Genomic DNA, 25,123 nt, shown 5'->3' with positions numbered 1-25,123 from the left:
TCACGTGCACGATGTGATGACGCCACAGCGAAGATGGCGGACTCGTTGGGTGTAGGGATGTCAGACGAAAAAGATTCCGAAAATGACGATCATAAAGGGGTTAAATGTCCCTGGGGTGCTGCAGCGATATCACGGAAAGCAAACGTATCTGGGTCGGCGGTGAAAATGACGGAAACTATCGGATTTTACGAGAAACCCACCGTTAAAGAGGAGCAGCACGAGCACTCAGGTGAGCTCGAGCATCTGACAACTGACCTTCGCCTTTTGCTTCCAACGTGGCTTTAGTTTACCTGATTATACCAATGCCTGTTAAAATGTTGTTTTGTCTAATATTTCGAGAGTTTTCTTACTAAGCAGTCGCTAAAACTAGTTTTAGTTCTACGTCGTGTTAATGTAACTGTTTCCAGAGCGCAGAGATGTTGTTGCATTCATGTTTGCTTCAGAAGTCAAAACTCTTCTAGTCTCTGTGTCTAACCTAAAGTGCTTATGGGAAGCCTGAGTGTGCTCATTTGAGCTCTTTGAATCATTTCTCCTAAACAGCCTGTCTGGTTCTGGTCCAAACATGGTGTTAGGAACAGTTCCAGAGAGAAATGTGCACTTAAAAGCTGACACAGGGTGTCCTCTAGCTTTGCCCTCTTTAAAAGGATATATGTGGATATGTATTTGCTGTAAAGAAAGTACTCCAGTGAGTGGACAAAGTGGATTTAGTTTTTGCTTTTATCTCTCAATGTCTCCAACTTCCCATAGTGGTATAAATGAATGCCTGTTGTTTTTATTGTGATTTTGGCCATCCTAAAATCATTCCCCCAAAATATCTGTTCACAAGCAACTGACGTTACTATCTGAATCATTGCTTCGCAACTAGTTACTTTTTCAAGTGCAGCACATGTAATGTTGCAGGAAATAGCAGGTGTGCAAACACACATTGTCAACAATCCACAACCCTCAAATGGTATTCTAGTGGTTGAGCAATTTAGGGTTTTCAACATCCAAAATATCTAAAGGGAAGAGTGACCGATATGAAAAAAAAAAAAAAAAAAACAGAACTGAGAAACTTGAGGAAACCAGCTTCATATGGAGTCAAATTAATGCCTTAAAGTTTTGCACAAAAATAAAGTTTTGCAAAACAAAAAAAAGAACTGAGCAATAAAAAATGTTTTGCAAACAAAAATAAAGAATTGCAAAGGAAAAATAAAGTATTGAGCGGAAAAAAATGTTTTGCAAACAAAAATAATTAAAAAAAAAATTTACGTTTGAGTCAAGCGTTTCAGTCAAGCGTGCACTCACGATGCCGGTTTTCCTTTGCGCTGCACTTTTCTGTTCGGTTCTCTTTATGGCACTGGTTTGACGTGGGGGTGGAGTCAAGAAACAGGGGCACGCCCCCACAAAACACGTCATCGGCAGGAGACGCAGATCGCAACAGAACAGATCAAGCATAGAGACAGAGCGCATTTATTATAATCTGAAAACCACACCCACCGGGGGGAAAACAATCCAACTGTCTCCATTGACTTTGTATTGCGTGAGGCTGCCTTCTTGTCTTTTCTGACTTATTACAAAAAACAGAACAATGCCTAAAAGCTGCTGTGTGACAATGCGCAACTAACAAGCTAAAAAACCCAGAAATAAGTTTTTATAAGCTGTCGACCCCAAAAAACGAATGTTTTTAAGGATACAAAAGTGGATACAGGCAGTGAGACAGAGAGCAACGGGTCATGTTACTATAAGAAATGCATTGGAGGGGAACGTAATCAGCGACAGGTGAAATAATTCTTTGACATGGTTAATAAATGCGCTCTGTCTCTATGCTTGATCTGTTCTGTTGCGATCTGCGTCTCGTGCCGATGACGTGTTTTGCGGGGGCGTGCCCCCGTTTCTTGACTCCACCCACACGTCAAACCAGTGCCATAAAGATAACCGCACAGAAAAGTGCAGCGCAAAGGAAAACCGGCATCGTGAGCGCACGCTTGACTGAAACGCTTGACTCAAACGTAGGTTTGAGCATGAAAAATATGTGGCAAAAATAAAATAGGATTACAGCTGTCATTGATTTTTGTAATTGATTATATTTTTATTTTATTTTATTTTGCTTATTATTATTTATTATTTTTGTTTGCAAAACTTATTTTTTTCCGCTTAATACTTTATTTTTCCTTTGCAATTCTTTATTTTTGTTTGCAAAACATTTTTCATTGCTCGATTCTTTTCTTCTTTTTTTTTGTTTTGCAAAACTTTGTTTTGTGCAAAACTTTAAGGCATTAATTTGACTGCATAGCTTCAGGATTGAACTTATGCTTTGTGCTTTCACCAATCAAAATAATACAATAAGTTCTATAAACTCAAGTAAAGTTTTTTTTTTTTGGTAAATCCAAGATGTAAAAAAAAATGGAAGTTAAAAAAAATCTCTTCCATTTCATTGAAATGGAAGAGAGAAAAGAACACTCAATTTACTGGCCTTTACTTTTTAAAATATAATCAAAAACACTAAAATATCTGTTAATTTTGAATAACAATTATTTGTCATCATATAAGTTCCCATCTTTTGACTTTTTATTTTTATTTTTATTTTTTTTTACATCTATTGAAAAGAAATACTAAAATTTGTCACTCACATGCTTAATTTCTTGCCAGTTTTATGGAATAACATATTCCAATATGGAATATTTTGTCTGTGTTGTGCATATATTGTGCTTATAATATTTCTATTTCTGCAGAAATGACTCTTTGATGATCACCATTTTAAATGTTTAAAGGGTTAGTTCACCCAAAAATGAAATTTCTGTCATTAGTTACTCACCCTCATGTCGTTCCACACCTGTAACACCTTCGTTCATCTTCAGAACACAAATTAAGATGTTTTTGATGAAATCCGATGGCTCAATGAGGCTTGCATTGCCAGCAAGACAATTAACACATTCAATGCCCATAAAACTACTAAAGATGTATTTAAAACAGTTCATGTGACTGCAATGGTTCAACCCTTAATGTTATGAAGCGACAAGAATACTTTTTGTGTGCCAAAAAAACAAAATAACGACTTTATTCAACAATATCTTGTGATGGGCAATTTTAAAAAACTGCTTCATGAAGCTTCGAAGCTTTACGAATCTTTTTTTTGAAGATGAAGATGAATGAAGGTCTTATGGGTGTAGAACGACATGAGGGTGAGTAATTAATGACAGAATTTTCATTTTTGGGTGAACTAACCCTTTAACTCTTTAATTTAATAGCATTGAACACCTTATTTCCTCTCTACCCCACAGACTCGGATGACTCTGACGATCCGTCTCTGTTGAGGTTCATGTGTGCGGAGCTGACCAGAGGCTACTTCCTGGAGCACAATGAGGCCAAGTACACTGAGAGGAGGGAAAGGGTGTACACCTGCATGAGGATCCCCAGAGAGCTGGAGAGGGTACGTCCCACAATGCTCTTCTTTCTTTTTAAGATGTAAACTGAGGGAACACCTCAGTGTGGTAACGATTCTGGACAAATTGAGAATCACAATTTTTTGTTTAAAGTAGAGATTCTGAATAGACAACTAAACAAAATAACATGTAATTTACTAGAGGTTCTGACACAATGGTAATTACTGCAGTCTATTTAAAAACATATCTAATAAATTAGAATTCTTTTTTTTAATCGGTTTGAATGAATGATTCAGTGACTCACTCATTAAGGCTTCACTTGTTCCATTACTGGATGTAGCTGTTTCATACCTACATAACTAGGTGGCAGCGTGAACACTGTACTTACGCGATTAGACATGCTGCATTACGAACACTTTGTAAAGATCCATTTTGAGGGTTATATTAGCTGTTTGAACTTTTTTTATGTTGTTTAAGGCAAGTGCGAGCTCTTGGGGCGTGGAGCACGAGATTTAAAGGGCCACACACCCTGAATCGGCTCATTTATAATGATGCCCCAAAATAGGCAGTTAAAAAAATTAATTAAAAAAATCTGTGGGGTATTTTGAGCTGAAACTTCAGAGACACATTCAGGGGACACCTTAGAAATCTTTTTAAAAAAAAGTTCTAGGGCACCTTTAATAGACACCAAATTGCTGTCATTTAGGAATAACATTGTGTGGGTGTTTTTGAATCAGTTTTTTTTTTTTTTTTACAATTAATCGTGCAGCTCTACTTTGACACATACCATAGAAATTACACACTTCAAGTTCTTCAAATATTGTCAAATGTGTTTGTAGTTGAGTAGATGTGACCGTCTGTTCGGGGATGTGAATTTTTTTTCAGTATTTATATGGATTTGTGTATTTTCCGACCTAAAGTGTGATCCATGTGAATTGAGCAAATCTGAGGACAAATTGCAGCATTTTCAAATACATATACAACACGTGTTTCATGCATGGATACTTCTCCAAATTTCAAATGAAAATTGTTTATAAATCTGTTGTCAAGACAAGCATTAAGATTTCCCACTGATTTTCTTATAACTAAAAGCAAAGAAATTGACAACCATAAATATTAGTATTGTAATTTTATTGAACTTTTATTGTTGTTGTTGTATAGTCATACTGAAAAGGGGAAAAAATCTTTTTTTTGTCTTTGGCTGAGAAACATGCCTGATTGGTCAAATTATCCAAATATTTAATAAACGAGCATGTAAGAGTCAGTACATCTGTGGAAATCTGTGAATGCAAAGCTTTCTCCAAAATTCTGTTTGGTCCTAGTCCATAGCGTCACCTCAGAACTTTTATATTTTACAAATCTAGGCATTTTTGTATATTAAAAATATTATATTATTAAATATCAAAACTCAATAAGTGCTTTTTAGATTTTTTAAATGAGTTTTTCACAGTAAAGAGTCAAAATCTACAAAATAGTCCTGTACCCTTCCTCAGAAAGTGTGGAAGTGTTTAGTGCCACTAGATGGAGATATTGAGCTATTGAAAACCGATGTTGAGTTATTGAAGGATTGTCAAATAAATTTATTTTATTAACCATTTAATAATAATGAGATGGTAATAATTAATATAGTGTATGTCAGATTTCATATTTTCTCATAGCATTTTTCCATTTTCCTCAAAACCTCAGGTTCACTCTCACACTACACAGGTTTGTGATATGTTGACAACCGAGGTATGCGCACACAAAGACGGCTCTGTGACCCTGAAGGTGCTCCGCCCCTCAAACCCTAGAAAGGGCTCAGCAAACTCTCCAAACACCAGTGAGACGACAGTAAAGTGCTGACCTGGAAACAGTTTGTTCATTATGTTTGCAGTGCACAGATGAGAGTCTAGATCTGGAACTATTGATTGCTGATCAGACAGACTGAAGACAATATAACCCAAAACCAGCATTGCTGCTTCCCTGTGCCACGTTTTTGCATGCTTTTCTGGAAGTAACATTCACTCAGTCAAAGTTGAGCTGCGTAATAGATTTCCACGTTCATTCAGAATGATTGCTGTCTGCCAGTGTGTTTTCTCTGAGCAGGTAGGGCTCATGTTTTCATCATCTTGCAGGGCTCAACTACTGTAAGGATGGCTGATGGGCCCTGGTTGATGAAACTGTCACTTGACCTGTTGACCAGTACTTTGTTGTCACTGTATTTTACACAACATGATTTTTTTTTTCAAGATTTTATTTATGACAGCTAAAGTTTTGTTAAAAATGTTGTCGTATATTTATACTACTGTTCCAACATTGAATAAGATTTTAAATGCTTATTGGAAAAAGTCTCCTATGCTCACCAAGACTGCATTTATTTGATCAAATGTACAGTAAAAACAGTAAAATTGTTAAATATTTTACATCTTAAAATGTTATTTATTCCTGATGGCAAGGCTAAATTTTAATTAATTGTAAAACTTTGGTGTTTTTTTTTTTTTTGTTTTGTTTTTTTTTTAACAAATTTTAGTGATTACAGAGTTACATAGCTGTATAGTTCCTGGGAGTTTTACACACACACACACACACATACATAGGTACATACACACATCTGTACTACGAGCCTGCAGAAGAGCTCCTTGTTGTTAAAACCTTTCTTGATTTATCTTCCACTGCCTTTTATTTTCTTTGTCCTTTGTTGAGAGGGTTCTAGTGGTCTGTGTTCATCTCTCCTAACAAGCTCTCTTTGTTTTATAGCTGCTGGTAAAAATTGTCCCCAAGGATTCACACTCAAACATTAAAGAGCCAGTTGCTTGTGGTGAATGTTAACGTTTTAATTTGTTCTTAATGGTCTTTCTCTGAAACGGAGGAGTGCATTCTGAAGATGAAAAATATTTTAAGGTTACAGAGTGCTGGCAGACATATTCAAAGCCTCCTTCAACACATTTCATGCCTCAGTGCGCTCAAGCATGTGAAGCATTGGGATTCAGGGCTGAGGGGTTTTTTATGATGTCAGTGTTGTTTCTGTATAACATCACTGAATGCAAACAAAACGAAAGGATTTCTGTTTTTGCATATTGCCTATGTGAGTGCGTGTGCTAAAATCACTGTTTGTGTCTTCCTACAGTTGATGATCTTCGGGTTCTGCCTGTGTCTGGATGCCTTTCTGTACGTGTTCACTCTGCTGCCCCTGAGAACTCTACTGGCCTTCCTGAGAGTGTTGACGATACCTTGCTGCGGCCTCGGGTAACACACACATACACACAAAATCATTTATCTTTACAAAAGATATACCGCCATTCTAAAGTTTGGGGTTGGTAAGTTTTTGCAAAAATGCAAAAACAGCATGTCACTGGGGAAATACCCTTAAAATGACAACTTTGTTCTTTACCTACCCTAAGAGGTGCGTTATAGTAGCTTAGAGTAGTAATTTGTTCCAAAGAATGTTTTTTTTTTATTTTTTAATAGCCCAAAGTACAGTTGTGCACATAGCCTTTCACAGGAGACAAGAAGGCGATTCATCTGCAATAAAGAATGCGATATTGCGTGGCTTGTCAGTGAACTACGGCTCTGTCTATTAAATGCCGCTCCATTTGAAAGCAGGTGATGGCGATTTCGCGGTAATCAGGAAACTGGCTTTACGGCTGACGAAATGCGCGTGACAATCGCATGCGATATATCGCCCAGCCCTAGAGACAAGCATTTGTGGTTAAAAAGTATATACTTTTTTTTTTTTTTTTTTTTTTTCAAAAAACATTGTTTTGCTAGATAAGACCCTTATTCCTTGGCTGGGATTGTGTAGAGCCCTTTGAAGCTGCACTGAAACTGCAATTTGGACCTTCAAGTCGTTTTTAGCTGTTGAAGTCCATTATATGGAGAAAAATCCTGGAATGTTTTCCTCAAAAACCTTCTTTTCGACTAAAGAAAGTCACAAACATCTTGGATGACATGGGTGTGAGTAAATTATCAGGAAATTTTAATTCTGAAGTGAACTAATCCTTTAATTATGGGGTGTTTACAAGGTGGACCATTTGTGATTTATAAATTTCACATCTGTAAGAGAGGCGTATGCATGTTTTTTGTGTGTGTATGTTTGTTCTCTAAATCACACGTACGCACATTGGAGGAATGATCGTAAGATCAAATGTAGGACTGTTTCTATGCAACATTTTATAAATGAAGCCCCAAATCTTGCTCTCCTCTCATTATGCTTATATTATGCCATGTTCATAATGAACAATTGTGTATTGACATTTTCTCATATCAGAGTGCAGTAAAGTGCCTAATGTGTGCTTCTCCCTCCTCCCAGCGCTAATGTTTGCCCTTATTGCAGACGGAGCAGGTAGGATGCCTGCCCACCGTGACCCATTTCAAACAATCCCATTCTTCATCCATATGTTTTATATAATGAGCATGTCACTGTAGCATTTGCCAACCTGGTAGAGAGTATATGTCAATGCCAGTGATAACTCTCTTTGTTGAATGGTTTAGCTTACAATATGATGTGCACTATTTTTAATTTTATCTGTCAGCTGCTGGCAAGTGAAGTGGTTGAATTTTGAACTGTTAAGTGTCAAGTCTGGCAGTGGTTGTTTCATGTCTGTTTGCTATGGCTTAAGTGTGTGTCTGGCACCAGTATGACATTGAAGTGCTATTACATGCCATCCTACTGCAAAAAAAAAAAAAAAAAAAAAAGAAGGTTTGCTAAATTTAGTGAGTTTAAGCTGGTTTATCTTGTTGGCCAACCGCTTTCCTAGTCTAACCACCTGCCATAACCAAAAATCTAGACTAACCTGGTGGCCACCTAAGACCAGCAATCCATTATAGGCTGGTTTATACTCTTAAAATGCAGGGGATTTTCTCTGGTGCATTTGGTGATAGTCTCTCAAGCCATAGTGGCTTTTCCCTTTGCCTTAATCAAACTGCAAAGAGGTTTAACTGGATCCTCAGATCCATAGCTACACTTTTTAAGATTTTATTAATACCTCATGGTCATATTTCCAGCTCCAGGATATTAGGTTTAAAAATATTTCTATTTAAATGTAATTGAAGTCACACTCATGTTAGTTCTTGAACAAATTTACTGCTACTTTTAGGACCCCTCACAATGGATGAGACCTTTTATGTAACATCTCGGTAGCCTTTCAGGACAGTTAATTTGCAGAATTAAAACCATTCAACATTAAATTTCTGCATCCTATCCCCTAGTCTAGGATAGATTTGAGCTTCACAGTTATCCTCAGAAAGTAAATAATTTTTGCTTTGTTAATGAAATATATACATAAAAATAAATAACACCATGTAAAAAGGATGCTTTAAGTTAACCAAAAGTTACAGTAAAGACATCTATAATTTTACAAGATATTTCTATTTCAAATAAATGCTGTTTTTTTTTTTACTTTCTATTCATCAAAGAAATCTGAATCATTTGATCAAATACAGAGTTAACAGTAATATTGTGAAATACTTAAAATAATGGTTTTCTATTTTCATATATTTTAAAAATAGAATTTATTTCTGTGCTGCAAAGCTGAATTTTCATCAGCTATTACAGCTATTATTAGTCTTCATTGTCACATGATCCTTCAGAAATCTTTGTAATATGTTAATTTATTAATGTTGAAAACAGTAGTATTTTTTTATAACCTATGATACTTTAAAAAGAATAGCATTTATTTCAAATATAAATCTTTTCTAACAATATACACTATTGTTCAAAAGTTTGGACTCTGTCACTTTTTTTTTTTCTTTTTGAAAGAAACTAATACTTTTATTCAGCAAGGATGTGTTAAATTGATAAGTGATAGAAAAGATATTCTTCCAGTTTGTCAAAGAAGAAACTCTGAGAAACTTCTCAGCATATTTTAAAAGTTTTCTTGGCCTTTTCCATTCCATTTAGGTTTAAGAGAGTCAGGTTCCTGCTGTTGTTCAAGTGTAAGGGGAGGTCACTAAATACTTGCCACTTTAGCTTTTAGAAGCCATTTTTTCTGATTTATTTTGTTTCTTTAATACTGCATACAAATTTCCTGTATTTTCTAATTATATTCTAATAAAGACACTAAGAAATAATAATATATGGTCATTATACCATTGCTAAAACAACATCTAATGGTGGTCTAAGACTTTTGCACAGTATCGTATACATATCTATTTCTGTTGCCAGTTCTCAGTCTTGCTGTTTTCCTTAGGATTTTTGTGTAGATTCCTTCTCGTGAGTGGGAGTGTGATGCCTCAAGTGAAAATGAATTATCCATCAAGTTTTTCCTTTTTTATTCTCCTGCCCACACCCAGGATGCAGGATCTTTGCACACCTCTGAATCGCAGCTCTGCTCCTCAAATAAATCTGATACCTTCTGATCATTCGTCTTCTGTTGAAAGTGTCTTAACTGTGAACTAAGCAGGGTGTGATAGACGTTAGTGTTAAACTGATGTTGTTATTTTTTTTCTCATTGTCTGTACATGTAGACCATACATCAGACATCTGCATGGGTTTTGAATTATTTCTTGGTGGTTTTTTTTCCATCTGGGTGTTTCTGCAACTACTGCCTTTTTGCACTTTTTGTCTTGTGATGTTTATTAACTCACTTTAAACACACTTCACACTCTGCCAGTTTGTTTCATGATGCAAAGAAAAAAATATATAAATAATTTTCACACACTAAACGTTCAGTATTTCACTCTGTGTTTGCCTCATTATCACTGCAAAATGCCAAAATAATAATAATGATGGATTTTCATATTTAATGATTTAAATCTGGGTCTTTGACAAGGGAAATCCGATAAAAATCTATACAAAATATGTGTACAAAAAATATGAAAAGTAGCAAATTATATAAATGTAAATAACTGATTAAGCCATTTTGATTTTGATTTGACATTCAAGTGTGTTAGTTAGTCCCTGGACTGTAGTTGAAGAAATGCCCATCTGTGTGTTTCTCTAGTTTGAAAGAAAGCCAAAGCTTTTCTTCAGTGCGGTGGTGTTTTTAAGCCTATGTGTGTAATCATTGCATTTGGCCTCATTTTGTTCTATTTATAATTAATGTGTTTAATAAGCTTTCTCTGCAGTTTGTTCTGACTCTCAGGCCTGTTTAATACACTTATGCCGTGTGTGTTTGTGTTTATCAGTGGCTCTCGGTTCCTGCAGCCAGCTCAGGTGTGTGACCTGCTGAAAGGTTTAATCATGGTGCTCTGTTACTCCATGATGCACTACGTCGACTATGCCATGATGTACCACCTGATCCGCGGCCAGTCGGTCATCAAACTCTACATCATCTACAACATGCTGGAGGTATGGAGCTGCTCTCAAACCCGTTTCAATTACATCTCTTGGATCATGTTATAAAAAAACTGCTCAACCGAAAATCTCTTGTTTTGTTCCAAACCTGTATTCTGAACACATGAACAAATATTCATTCAGCATTTCCATATAACATAAGCAGCATACAGCTTTGGAACGACATCTGGGTCTGTAAATAATCACGTTTTCATTTTTGATTAAAATATTACTTTAAATATCTGTGTTATTTCATCTCTCAGGTGGCAGACCGTCTATTCTCATCTTTTGGGCAAGATATTCTGGACGCTCTCTACTGGACGGCCACTGAGCCAAAGTCACAGAAGAGAGCCCACATTGGAGTCATTCCCCATTTTTTCATGGCTGTCTTCTATGTCTGTATCCTTTTCAGTCTACAGTGCTCAGGATACTTGGGACAATATAAGAAACTACTTGATCCAAGTTTTCATAATGTCATAATTCATGTGGATGTCATTATTCTTCAATATATATATATATATATATATATGTTGAAGGTGTAATTGTAATTTAGGGGTTTCCACAAACCCTGATCATATTGCTTATCCAAACAGAATTTCCTGTCTGATCTCTCAGTTTTTATAAAAATTCAGATTTAAAACCTTTTTCTTGGATCAGATTAAATATTCTGCAACTTGTAGCATCATAACATAATATCCATGACATATAATTGTTTTCCTCAGTGTATATTTGTCTCAGTTCTACATGCCATCCTCATCATGGTCCAGGCCTCTACTCTAAATGTGGCCTTCAACTCGCATAATAAATCTCTGCTCACCATTATGATGTCCAACAACGTAAGTGTACACACACAAACACATTTATGTGCAAACAGCAGAATCTACAAATCTCAGTTCAGGAAATATTGTGTCATTATATACATTTAGAATTTTGTAATCATGTTTTTTACAGGCATGTGTTTATTCATTTTTCAGTTTGTGGAAATCAAGGGAAGTGTATTTAAGAAGTTTGAGAAGAACAACCTCTTTCAGATGTCTAACAGCGGTGAGTCTCGAAACCAACCTAGTTATACTGGGCTCAACTAGTTTTTCAGACAATCCACATGGAAGTCGATTTATATATAAAATATATATTAATTATGTTAATAATTAATTACATATTAAATTACATATTAATATAAAATATTAATTGTATATTAATATATATATTAATATTGTAATACTTTTATTTAGTATGTTATTTAAGTTATTTAAAGGGTTAGTTCACCCAAAAATGAAAATTCTGTCATTAATTACTCACTCTCATGTTGTTCCAAACCCGTAAGACCTTCGTTCATCTTCGGAACACAAATTAAAAAATTTTTGATGAAGATGATTTCCGAAGATGAACGAAGATGTTCCTCTGTTCTGCTTATTCAAAATTACTAGCAAGCTGTACTTCATCATATTCACTTAGAGACTCTTTAATTGACAGGCAGGTGAAGCTGCAGTCTTGAACGCTGTGTGTGAGCTGACTCAGAAACATAGCATCTTTTTGAAATGCTAATCACAGCTCACAAGAGCTTTCTGATAACACTCTTGTGAGATGCTGACAGACTGTGGTGCCGTTTAAGTTCCTCTTTCCTACAGGCCCCATCCTCTTTATGAATACAGTAATCAGCACCTATTCAGCCTTCTGCTGTTTACTCTCTCCCTACCTTCAAATGGCCACTTGTCGTCGTCCATTTAAGTCTTTGTCATGAAAGAAATCCTCGAGTTACCGTTCATACACAACCTGCATGCATCGTACGGATTACCATCCTTTGAAGTCTTACAATCTAAAAGCTTTGTTTGTTGACCGTCGTTTCTCCTTGCATTTTTTACGGATTGGAGAGAGCAGCTTTGTGAATATAATATATAAGATTTGCAGACTTTGTTGCTCATGTGTTGGGTTTATATTTCTGTCTTACAGATATCAAGGAACGGTTCACCAATTACGTACTGCTCCTCATCGTGTGCCTGAGAAACATGGAGCAGTTTTCCTGGAACTCAGGTCTGGATTATGACTCAAATTAAAAGGCAGACATTTTTAAAGGTCCCATTCTTCATGATCCCATGTTTCAAACGTTAGTTAGTGTGTAATGTTGTTGTTAGAGTATAAATAAAATCTGTAAAATTTTAAAGCTCAAAGTTCAATGCCAAGTGAGATATTTTATTTAACATCGAACGTCCAGTTTGGACTGCATCCCTCTACTTCCTTCTTTAATGACGTCACTAAAACAGTTTTTTGACTAACCTCCGCCCACAGGAATACACAAAAAAGGGGCGTGGTCTTGTTGCGCTCCCATGGAGAAGAGCAAGAGTTGCATTTGTAGAGTGTGTTTGACGCCATGTCGTCGAAACGGTGTTATTTTCATCCCGCAGTCCAATCACCTTTGTTTGGCCTTCCCAGGGACGCTGTACTAAGAGATCAATGGTTACAATTTATGTTTAACTCGGTTCCCGAAAATTATAATTGTGGTATCCTTACTGCAATAGTTAATGTTGGACTGCAGTGCACTTAATGGCCACAAGAGGGGACCATTTTTATGTATATGGCTGTTTTCCGTATGAGGTACTCTTCTGAGTGAGTGCTAACGTTGTACATTTTCTGTCGCTGCTTGTGGAGATTAAAGAGTTCAGTCTCTCGGGAATTATTGTCTTTTCTGTTCATTCGGCACAACACCACAATAATCCACATGTAAAACTATGTGCAGCACACGTTATGGTAAGAGGCGTGACCTTTCCGGGCAAGGAGCGCTAAGCTGCTGTCGAATCACAACACAGGAACCGCTGGCACAATCAGAACTCGTTACGTATTTCTGAAGGAGGGACTTCATAGAACAATGAAGTCATCAGCCCGTTTTTATGACAGTGGAAACAGCGGTATACAGATAAGTAAATTATGTGAAAAATACTGTGTTTTTTTTACACGCGAAACATGAACACATGTTATATTGCACACTATAAACACAATCAAAGCGTCAAAAAACCACGAAAAACGGGACCTTTAAAGTGTAGTTGGTAGTAGTTGGTTTATTGTAGTTCCAGATAATAGCTTTTAGATCCTTGGCATCTTTATGAGGCAGATTCATAATGACTGTGGAAATTACTTAAAGGGTTAGTTCACCCAAAAATGAAAATTCTGTCATTTATTACTTACCCCTTATGTCGTTTCACACCCGTAAAACCTTTGTTAATCTTCGGAATACAAATTAAGATATTTTAGTTGAAATCCGATGGCTCCGTGAGGCCTCCATAGGGGGCAATGACATTTCCTCTCTCAAGATCCATTAATGTACTAAAAACATATTTAAATCAGTTCATGTGAGTACAGTGGTTCAATATTAATATTATAAAGCGACGAGAATACTTTTGGTGCACCAAAAAAACAAAATAACGACTTATTTAGTGATGGCCGATGTACTTCAGGAAGCTTTGGAGCATTGTGAATCTGTGTGTCGAATCTGCAGTTCGGAGCGCCAAAGTCACGTGATTTCAGCAGTTTGGCGGTTTGACCCGCGATCCGATTCATGATTCGATACGCTGATTAATTTATGCTCCGATGCTTCCTGAAGCAGTGTTTTGAAATCGGTCATCACTAAATAAGTCGTTATTTTGTTTTTTTGCCGCACCAAAATGTATCATGTCAGTACCATTGTACTCACATGAACTGATTTAAATATGTTTTTAGTACCTTTATGGATTTTGACAGAGGAAATGACATTGCTCCCTATGGAGGCTTCACGGAGCCATCGGATTTCAACTAAAATATCTTAATTTGTTTTCCAAAGATTAACAAAGGTCTTATGGGTGTGAAACGACATGAGGGTAAGTAATAAATGACAGAATTTTCATTTTTGGGTGAACCAACCCTTTAACCTACTATTTCAAAAATGCTTGGTTATTCTGTTAATAGTGTTTGTATTGCTTGCAGATCACCTCTGGGTTCTACTTCCTGATGTCTTCATGGTAATCACGTCTGAGGTTGCGGTTGACATCGTGAAGCACGCCTTCATCACAAAATTCAATGACATCACAGCTGATGTGAGAGCCACAGATTTGTAATTCATTTTCAAAGATAATCCATCTTAAGAGCACAAGAACATATCAAGTGGCCATTTTAGAAAGGGCCATATGAACTTTTCGTTTCCATCGTGTTCTTTAGGTCTACAGTGAATATAAAGCCAGCTTGGCCTTTGAACTTGTCAGCAGTCGACAACAAAATGTAAGTGATCATTTATTGTCTGATTTTAATATGTAATAATTTTTAAATACTTTTTATTTAAAAAAAGAAATCTGACCGCAATAGTATCTGTAAACAGCATAAAATGGCAAAAAAAAAAAAGCTCAAAAATTATAGAATACAAATGTGGTTGATTTACGGACAGGCCTACACAGACTACAGCGATTCAGTGGCGAGAAGGATGGGCTTCATTCCGTTGCCTCTTGCTGTACTGGTGAGAAATTATTTTCTCTTGTTTAGCTACTCCAGTTATAGGACTTTTAGCCAAAGAATACTCTCTGAAACTATATTTGTGTACTATGTATTTTTATGCTTACATGCTTATTCCAAACTGTAAAATGACGCATCAAACAACAAATGAATACTCATTGCATATGTGATACTGATCTTGAGGATATGGTTTTGTTTCCATCTCCTTCAGTTGATTCGAGTGGTGATGAGCTCAGTGAAGATCCAGGGCGCTCTCTCATCTGTCTGTCTGCTCCTCTTTTATCTTGGGTAAAATCAGCTACCTAAAAAGGACTTGCCATCACATAATGCATCATTTTTTTGACTGTATAACTCACCATTCAACCCAATCTTGACAGACCTAGAGTGTTTGATTGTTTTATTTTCCTGCTGTGTTAATATACAGTCTGTGAATGGATTCTGAGAACAGGTTTGAGCAGTAGCGTCCCTACAAATAGAAACAATATTTCTCAGTAGAGGTGGTTGTCCCAGTATACTTTTGAAATTGTTTGGTAAACCTATTTGATTAAGTAGGGGCTGAGTTTGGTTGGTTGGTTGGTTGGTTGGTTGGTTGGTTGGTTGGTTGGTTGGTTGGTTGGTTGGTTGGTTATCTTTTAAATATACTATTCAAATTTTGAGGTCAATGAAGTGTTTTTTGTTTGTTTGTTTTGTTTGTTTGTTTTTTTAAAAAGAAGAAATTAATACTTTTATTCAGCCAGGATACATTAATATGACAGTAAAGACATTTATAACATTTAAAAAAAATTATATTTCAAATATATTGATTCATCAAAGAATCATAAAAAAATATTAAGCAGCACAGCTGTTTTCAACATATATTTTCAACATACATTTTCAATAAAAATGTTTCTTGAGCAGCAAATCAGTATATTAGAATGATATCTGAAGGATCATGTGACTGAAGACTGGGGTAATGATGGAGTAACTGGAATAATGATTTGTTCTGATTCTGCAGATTGATAACACTGAAAGTGTTGAATAGTATAATTATTCTGGGAAAGTCCTGTCGATATGTGAAAGAAGCTAACATGGAGGGTAAGCTGTTTGAAAGACCGACTGCTCAAACTTCAAAACAAACTCCCAAGAAAGCCACACCTGCTAAATCTTCCCCACCCTCAGGTAACACCAGTTTTGATTATTCAAGGAATAGTTCAGACGGTCTGTGTTCTAAGCACATTATGTATTGCGTAGAGGAGAGTAATTCGATGAATCATGTTCACTTTGTTCCTCTGTTTTTAGCTGAACCTAAAGTTCAGAGACCCTCCATCACCAAACAGCCGACTCCAAGGGTGAAACCTTTTCCCGTGACTCCACCCCCTGTAACTGAGGTGACCAGAGATCCACCACCAGATTCTCCCCCTAAACCAGAGGAGAACAGCAGCGAGTCTGCACCATCTACTGAACTTACACACAGAACCACAAAAAAAGATCTGTTGGAGATCGACCGCTTCACAATATGCGGCAACCGAATCGGGTGAACTTTAACCCCGTCACCACAGTAACTGCTCAGGAATGAAAGTCAAGGAGACTCTTAGTATGAGCCTGATATAACTGCGAGGGGCTTTCGAGTGAATTCTTCAGAGGTTGCTACTATTTATCTCTAACTGGAAAATTACTCATTTTGCCATCCTCTCTGCTTCTATTCCTGTGGAATATCTACCAAAGGAAGCAGATTGAGTGCATAAAGCATTTCAAATCAAAACAAAGAATCGGTTCGCCCTCGGCAGACTGGCATATCACGACGAATAGAATCTAGTAGATGTTGCTTTAGGATACGTTTGTCTCGATTTTATCTGAGACAGAACATCTTGAACAATAAATGAGGCTTAAGAACTAGACTCTTCCCACACATAATTTGTCTTTGAGTAGAAACTAAAAAGCATAAAATATATATTTATTTTTAAACACTCAAAAAAAACTAATTTACTTCTTATTTAAATTAATAGATAAAGTTGTACATATTGACACTTTTGGCTTAAAATATTATGCTAAACAGGTTTGCCCTTAGATGTGTTTAGTCTGCCAAATATTTGTTTTTAGAAGTTGTAAAAGTATTATTTGCTACAGTTGAAGTCTTTATTATAACAGATACAGTACTATGTTTTTTCATTATCTGTTCAAAAGAAAGGGAAGGTTTGGCTAGCCTAACGCCATTTTGTTTGATAATTCAGCTCTGTATAATATACAAGGTGCCAATCCAGATGACTTAACTTTGCACTGATTTGCCATATTGTCTTAAGCTGTACAAAGTATTTTTGTTTTGTTTGAGTATGATATTGACCTATTTACACCAGCTATGAAAGAGCAAATAACTGTTTCATATGAAGTGTAACATAAAATAGGAGTGTTGTTTGAATGCACATTAACGTATTTTGAAATTCAAATCGTCTGTGACCAATCATATTCTGAGAGACTGTATTGTTTGATATAGGTATTTTGTTATTTTGTTTTAAATGTAACTAAATTATTATCCAGTAATTAATAGTTCAATATCATGTTTATACTATTTTATAATGTTGCTTAGAAGTTGATTTTGCAATGGGGAAAGTTGAATGTCAATCTAAATCTGTACAGCCTGTCTGGAAGTTACCTCCAGTATACAGTCATGTGATGCAGAGGTACCAAAAGTGACTTGAAATGGATATTCCGTCATGAAAATGTTTTTTACCTTAACAGAAGTGTTCCTGCCATGTTTTGAAATGTGCGTCATTTGCATTTCAGTATATTGTATATTGTTCTGTTTTCATTATAAAAATCAGATGACCAATTCTGAACAGGGTTGCACAGGTTGTTGTCCTCCCGATGTCATTATTGTTTTTAGAATGTTCCATAATGCTAAAAAGTAGTTTCATATGTAAAGGTTGAAGACTAAATCATTTGTTTTTATGTAATGCCATCTCTGTTTTTGGGACGGCAAATAAAAGTAGTTTTGTAATTTGTACCATGTGTTTTTTTGTTTGGCGTATGTCAATATTGTTTTGTCTTTAGGTGAAATTTTATATATGTAATATAAGGAAAATGTGTATTTTTGGTCGCCAACTTGTAAGTATTTTACATTTACCTTTTATTTTTGACAGTCAGAATGCATTCTCTGTGTTATGCTCTGGTTTTAAACTGTATGTGGCAGCCTGAGATGGTAATCTGCCATTTTATGACCTTCTACAGAATTCACTGTCAGTGACAGACAGCTAGTAAATCCGACCTCAGCCGCCGCCATCTCTATGTGCATGAGGTAATGTTCACCTCCTCTACACCCACCACAAACATCCCTGTCCTTCTCCATCATGACCTCCAGAGACCAGGTACCTACTTGATGCTTATGCAGTAAACGCGGAGGAGGTAGAGCTGTAGGTTGTTTCTAAGGCAACTGCATGGTCATTTGGCTTTAGAATAAAGAAATCCTCTTGTAACTTTACTCTTGAGCAAAATTGCAACTGTAGATATCCTTAATGGCATTTCAAAGTGTTGAAGTTGATGAGAGTGTTTTGCTGTATTACCCAGTGTATTTGCCCACTGATGCGACCATTGTAATGTCATCTTACTGCTTGCCATGTCCGAAAAGAATTGTTTCTTCTCCAAACAGATCGTCAAGGTTTTGACACTGTTGGATTTGGCCTTTGTTCAGCAATGTCTGACACACAAAACATTCTGCAGCCATTGCATTCTTTACAGAATCCTTTAATCCACTGTGAGAAAGAGAATGTAATCGTGTGGATTCCTGCTCTGATATCATGTACTCACAACATTTTCTGAACCTCCCTCACATTCTTTATGAATTAAGCAGTTGTTTCCTAGAATATAATGAAGGAATAACATGCTTGGGGGTAAATTAAAGGCCTTCTGCTGTAGTCAAGTATGATCCTATTGGCTTTTTGGAATTGCACAGTAAGAGCGGACAAAGTTATGAATGATAACTGTTATTTAATGAGGTCAAGTTAAATTGGACTGTGGTGACCGATTTAAGTAGTTTAGTAGTGTAATACAAAGTACTTTCCATGTAGATGTAGTATATGAATGAAATACATGAAGTACTTTCTGTTTTTGTTTGTTTTGAAGGCTTTGATGTCTTAATCAATTCTGAGAGAGAAAAAATAAATGAGTCATGTTGTAGGAGATCTGAGCCCACTCAGTGGGTGAACTTGTTTGGCTTACACATTAAAAGCTGAACACGTAGATACAATTCAAAAGTTTGAAATGAACATCCTCCATGTGTGTTTCTTATATAACCATCCACATATTCCCTGTACAGCACCTTATTATGACTCTGGAGACTGGTTTTGCCAGCTTTTCCATAAATAAAAATGGGATTTTAGGGCTTGGACAATATTTTTATCAACCCTCTCATTTCCTTTTGATTTCAGAGATAGCTAATAGGCTTTAGTGGGAGAGTGGGGTAAGATGTGCATTTTTTTTTTTTTTTTTTTTACTTATGTGGTCCTCAAGATAGGGGAAAAGTAGTACAATGTCTAAAGTCATTTCCTATCATTTTAAATGATCAGAATACATCTATGACATTCTAAAAAATATGGCTTCTTATAAAAAAAAAAGTTCCTGTGACTCAATTTACCCCAGTTTACGGGTAAGTTGATCCGAGTCAGTGGTAAGCTGCGAAAGTGTGTAAACTGACCATAACTGAATCTGAATCAAAGCATGTGAAACTAAAGAAAATGTACCTCTTTTAAAAACGAATTTAATAATAAAATTTCCTTTTACAAATAATCATTTCTGGGGTTTTTTAAAGCTAACTTAAACAACATAAAACCAACCAAAATAAGTTGAAATTTCAATATCTTTAATTGTTTGCATTTCTGAAACAATAGGTTAAACACCAAAGTTGTAACCTTCCCAAAAACAGACTAAACAGCGTTTGCTGAGTAAAATTAAATAAAAAACTAAATTAGAATGAATTAATAAATTTCACTGCCAAGATACAGGGGTGGGTCAACTTACCCACTGGCTCATCTTACCCACTCCCCCCTATGCGGTAGGACTGTTTGTGTGACAGGAAAATGTTACAGGACCAACAAACGATGCTGATCCAGAATGATACTCAAACTCATAAAGAGGGATATTTGTTCACTCAGTAATGTTTCACCTGTTCCATCCACAAGTGAATCTTTTTATTTTATAAAAGTAAAAAAAAAAAAAAACACACAACCACAGTTTAGACCAAGATAGCCTACATGTATCTGATACTTATGAGAAGTGCCACAAAACACAATTTATTAAATCCTTTGCTAATATTTGATGTGCGTATTATTTGCCGGTGTTTTCTAACTAAAAAAAAAAAAATTTGATTAGAAGATGATGTCAGTAATTTTTTTTAGGGATATTTACAAAAGACGGTAAAGTAGTGACTTATTAAAATAGGCCTATAAGATTCTGCCCTCACATGCTCTCCGAATTATCGTAAATGTCCTACGAGTTTCCGAGGTAAAAATTGAACGCCCACCAATTTCGCAACTTGAATGCGATGAGCTCGTAACCTCGACTTCAGAAGTGGGAATTGTCAAATTTCCGATAGCACGTGAAGGCAGTATAAATGTATAAAAAATTCCCTCGAATCATCCCACTACTTTGGTTTGTCATGAAACTGAAATCAAATGTTACAGTGTCGTATTTTGAACTAGAGCGAACGGTTATGGACAAAAGGTGCTTAAAAAGTCAGTCACGTTTTCACCAGTCTTTCATTAGTGTTTGAAAGTGGTAAATATGATTAAAAACTGCCTAAATTAAATAATCGAGTCACTCATCTGCCCTGTCTTTAACACCCGGCAGGCGGAGCAACGAGCGCGAGCCCATGAGATGAACCGTTAACCCACGGATAGGGGGTGCGCGCGCAGAGAATCTGTAGTCACTCACACCTCACTGGCTCGCGCTCACCAGCCGTGTTATTATAGCGGGGCATCTGACGGACTAGCCCACAGAGAGGCGCGAAGTGAACCTGCAGGAGCTGCTCGCCACGGGGGACCATGGTCATCATGAATCGCTCGCCGGATAGCAGGACTTGAGACCTGCGGTTTATCTGCAATCACCGAGATTGTCCCTCATAGTACACCTACAATTTCCTTCACTTCCATCATCTGGAATTGCATTAACACTAGAACTAATCATGCTGTGGAAAACGGGACTGATAATTCTGTGCTGGGGCTTGACGTCCGGGGAACTCCAGAACGGGCAGCCCAGCACTCCTGCTGCTCCGGCGCGGAGAACTTTGGATTTCGGCTTCGTCCCCTCCGGAGTTTATGAGACCGTCGCCTATTACGAGCCTGGGGCCATTGGGATTTTATTTAACATGATGCACGCTTTCCTCTTTGTGGTTCAGCCTAACCCGTTTCCTGAAGGTGAGCTCAATCCTGTGATTTTCTTGAACTTCTGGAAACCATAAGGAACATCAATTTGATGTTTCCCTCCCTTAATTATTAATTTGAATCAGGTTATTAATATAGGCTAAGTTACTCCATTGGTTGCTGTTTCTCCAACAGCATCTACCATATCACCATAGGTAGATGTTTCAGGTGTGATGGCTCCATGGTGAATAAGATGGTGTGAGGGGTTCAGTGTGGCTGGTCTGGCATATTCTCCACCCCCACTGTGCTCGTCATTACATTGAGATTAAGATTGTGACCCTGTGAGTCACTGTCCTAATGAGCTAAAAGGCTAATCTGGAATGCCATATGTTGCTGTGCTTTTATTTTTCCAGCATGACACAGGTGGATATAACCCTGTTCCTGGAGGGACCCCAAAACATACACACCTATCTCAGATCTTGGAGAACTTTACTAAAGAGCTCATTAGGTGCTTGATAAGGTAGACATCCAAAATGTGTACTATTGGTCGTCCTCGAGAATCAGGATTGGAAAAGGTGCTTGTTGGCTTCTGTTGTTGATTATACTAGCCCAGAGGTCTTCAACCCTGCTCCTGGGGACCCACTATCCTGCAAACTTTATTTCCACCTGCCGTGTTTGATTAGGGTTGGAACTAAACTCTGCAGGACAGTGGGTCCCCAGTAGCAGGGTTGAAGACCTCTGGGCTAGTATAATCAACAATAGAAGCCACCAAGCACCTACACTTTTAAAAATAAAAGTGATGCCATAGAAAAACTATAGAAGATGCCTTTTTTTTCTTGGTATTAAGAATGTTTAATCAGAAGAATCATTTCCCACTATAAAGAACATTTTATCCAACTGAAAGTTTCCATGAATGTTAAAGGGTTAGTTCTCCTAAAAATGAAATTTCTGTCAATATTTACTTACCCTCATGTCGTCCCAAAGCCGTAAGACCTTCGTTCATCTTCGGAAAACAAATTAAGATATTTTTGATGAAATCGGAGTGTTTCTGAACCACACAACGTTATTGCAGCTTTTGAGGTTCAGAAAGGTAGTAAAGACATTGTTAAAAAAGTCCATGTGACTACAGTGATTCAGCCTTAATGCTATAAAGCGACAAGAATTCTTTTTTGTGCACAAAAACAAAACAAAAATAACGACTTTATTCAACAATTTCTTCTCTTCCCTGTCAATCTCCTACGCTGTTGATGTAGTGAACAAAGTGCAGCGCTTCCGTGTTTACGTCCGAACGCCGCCTCAGTATTGGCCGACGCTGTACACGTGAGCACGACGCATGCGTGTGATGCTGACGCAGGAGCCAGCCAATACTGAGACGGTGTTCTGACGTAAACACGGAAGCGCTGCAATGTGTGTACAACGTCAACCGCTTAGGAGACTGACAGGGAAGAGAAGAAATTGTTGAATTAAGTCGCACAAAAAGGATTCTCGTTGCTTCATAACATTAAGGTTGAACCACTGTAGTCTATTTTAACTACCTTACTGGCCTTAAAAGGTTCAATGTCATTGCTGCTTATGTGTGGTTCAGAAACCCTTTGATATCTTAATTTGTGTTCTGAAGATGAACAAAGGTGTGAGTAATTAATGACAGAAATTTCATTTTTGGGTGAACTAACCCTTTAATAGTTCATCATAAACCATAGATGCCAATAAAGAACCTTTATTTTTTATAAGAGTGTATAGATCTTGCATAATATTGCAAGGATTTTACTTGTCATGTTATGCATTCTGCTCTGTAATTCACTCAATTGTACACTTATATTTCCAAGGTTATAGATCCTTCTTTTTCATGTTTCGTCTGGTAGAGATGACTCCCTCTAGCAGTGGGTCTAAATCATCCGTGCATCTGTCTTCTGAACGCATGTAGCACTGATGGCGTTTTGTTTTCATTTCTCCCTTTTCCTCCTTCATTCTCAAATAAAAATAGCCACAGCTGTAGCCTTTCGGCAAATTAATTAGAATGATAAAAGCTCTACGACAGGCCTCCAGTATATGATAATTCAGCCCACTGCATTTGATTTGCAGGAAAGAGAAAGCCGTACAGCTGTGACCGTGTCGTCACAACTCAGATTCTGCTTGATTTGTTCTCTGTGACCACATATGTTTGTGCAAGTCTTGGAAGTCATTTCTTAGCATGGATTTTCAGGGTGTTTGCCAAGAACTGATTTAAGAAGCCTGGTCACGTCACACCTAGACAGACATGCTCAAATCCTTTGATCCTTAAATCTGAATGGACATTGACAAGTGAAAGTAAGGACACTGGTGTGTGTGATGGTAACCCCCTGTCTCCTTCAAAAGAAACCGTGTCTTTAGACCTAACTACTTGTAAGATCAAAGTGCGCTGGGGGACGATGGGTCGGTAATGGCCTATTAATTGCTCAGTTTGAAGGTCTTGGGTTTCGCAGTGTTATATTGCCAGGAAGTATATTAGGGAGCACTTAGGATCTCTTTGTTCTCTGACATTGACCTGGCTGTACTGACTGCCACCTTTGGTCTATCTCTCTCTGTTCCCTGAGCTTTGGGCTGTAACTAATTTTGCTCCTCAAAGCAAATTTTTGTCTTTTAAAATGAAGTGTCCAATTTCAACAGCACTAGTGTAGTGTCACCAAACTGAAAAAATTAGGGTTTCTATACAGTTTTTTTTTTTTTTTGAGCATTTCCCTCATCTTCCACTGTTCGTGTAAGTTTGGATTCGGTAAGATTTAATTTTCCTTTTTTTTTAAAGAAATATTTTTATTCAGCAAGGATCAAAACTGAGAGTAAAGACATTTACAATGTTCACAAAAATTTTGAAAAACTTTTGAAAGGTAGTATAAAGGTAGTAGTCGGTTATGAATTCCGTTAGGGGGTTATTGTAATGTGGACGTCCTTAAACTCCGTCTCAGATTATATGTCAGAGCCCAAATCTAGCAATCCCGGTGATGAACTGACTCCATCTGATGTAGACGCATGCTGTGGAGGCAGTTGCCAGGGCAACATAACTGTATTCTAGTGAGTGTGTTTGAGTTTCTCCCTTTGGCCTACATATGTCTGAATGCTGTAGTGTTAAACAAGGTGCGACTAGCCAGTGCTTTCTGAGAGAAGTGCAATGCTTTAGATTTGATCTTAACTAGGGCTGGGTACCGAACTCGATACTTTTTAGGTACCGATCGAACTGCCTCGATACTATCGAGTATCGAAAAGTGTCTTGTCATTCGGTACCAAATTTCGGTACCTCGGAATGGAGCCGAGGAGAGGGGCGGAGAAATGCTTTCGCTGTCTCGTTGAGGAGCAGGTAACGTTGCGCTACATTATTATTTATATCTAAATATATAAAACTATACGCGCGAGAGAGACCCTATGTGCGAGAGGGCGAGTGAATCAACGGTTTCGTTTTCAGTTTATCTCCGAATGGACGGGTGAGAAACGGCTGTTTATGTGAGCAGCCGGTTCACTACAGATACTGTTAACAGAAAACAAAAGTGTCGCACTGCCTGCAGAAACAGCGGAACGCGCAATGTTTTTTTAGACTAGTTATGGACAGGTACAGCACACAGCAGCTTTACATCAGCGTTTGTCCCTCAAGTCTATGGAAACACGCGACCGGTTCGTGACAGGCTCGTTCGCCTGCACGAGCACAGGCTCTGGCTCCAGAACGCGAACAATTC

The 25,123-nt window shown here is 37.2% G+C and overlaps 2 protein-coding genes across 4 annotated transcripts in view; both read left to right on the top strand.

The window, feature by feature from the left end:
* The first annotated feature begins 27 nt into the window (after nt 1–27).
* On the top strand, nt 28–18,017 carry tapt1a (transmembrane anterior posterior transformation 1a). The gene is made up of 14 exons (XM_067388870.1): nt 28–229; nt 3,264–3,412; nt 6,472–6,590; nt 10,470–10,632; nt 10,881–11,016; nt 11,356–11,453; nt 11,592–11,661; nt 12,568–12,648; nt 14,572–14,681; nt 14,803–14,862; nt 15,026–15,094; nt 15,302–15,378; nt 16,085–16,248; nt 16,369–18,017. Exons 1-14 carry the CDS (start codon nt 34–36, stop codon nt 16,605–16,607), a joined length of 1,731 nt encoding a protein of 576 aa, XP_067244971.1. The 5' UTR covers nt 28–33; the 3' UTR covers nt 16,608–18,017.
* A 3,055-nt stretch (nt 18,018–21,072) lies between these two features.
* Nucleotides 21,073–25,123, top strand: part of prom1a (prominin 1a) — an 87,220-nt gene continuing 83,169 nt past the window's right edge. For all 3 annotated transcript variants that reach the window (XM_067388866.1, XM_067388865.1, XM_067388867.1), the window contains exon 1: nt 21,073–21,473. In XM_067388866.1, coding sequence (XP_067244967.1) covers nt 21,242–21,473 — 232 coding nt within the window. In that variant the 5' untranslated portion in view covers nt 21,073–21,241. The remainder of the gene's footprint in view (nt 21,474–25,123) is intronic.

This window comes from Chanodichthys erythropterus, chromosome 1, assembly GCF_024489055.1.
Source record: "Chanodichthys erythropterus isolate Z2021 chromosome 1, ASM2448905v1, whole genome shotgun sequence".
NCBI classification, from domain to species: Eukaryota; Metazoa; Chordata; class Actinopteri; order Cypriniformes; family Xenocyprididae; genus Chanodichthys; species Chanodichthys erythropterus.
This window is presented reverse-complemented; position numbering and strand designations above follow the sequence as displayed.

Excerpts from the sequence above, each read along its gene's own strand:
- tapt1a (XM_067388870.1), top strand. The coding sequence starts at position 34 with ATGGCGGACTCGTTGGGTGTAGGGATGTCAGACGAAAAAGATTCCGAA. Across the intron at positions 11,454-11,591 it reads CCATTATGATGTCCAACAAC|TTTGTGGAAATCAAGGGAAG; the intron begins GTAAGTGTACAC and ends TTCATTTTTCAG. Across the intron at positions 16,249-16,368 it reads TAAATCTTCCCCACCCTCAG|CTGAACCTAAAGTTCAGAGA; the intron begins GTAACACCAGTT and ends CTCTGTTTTTAG.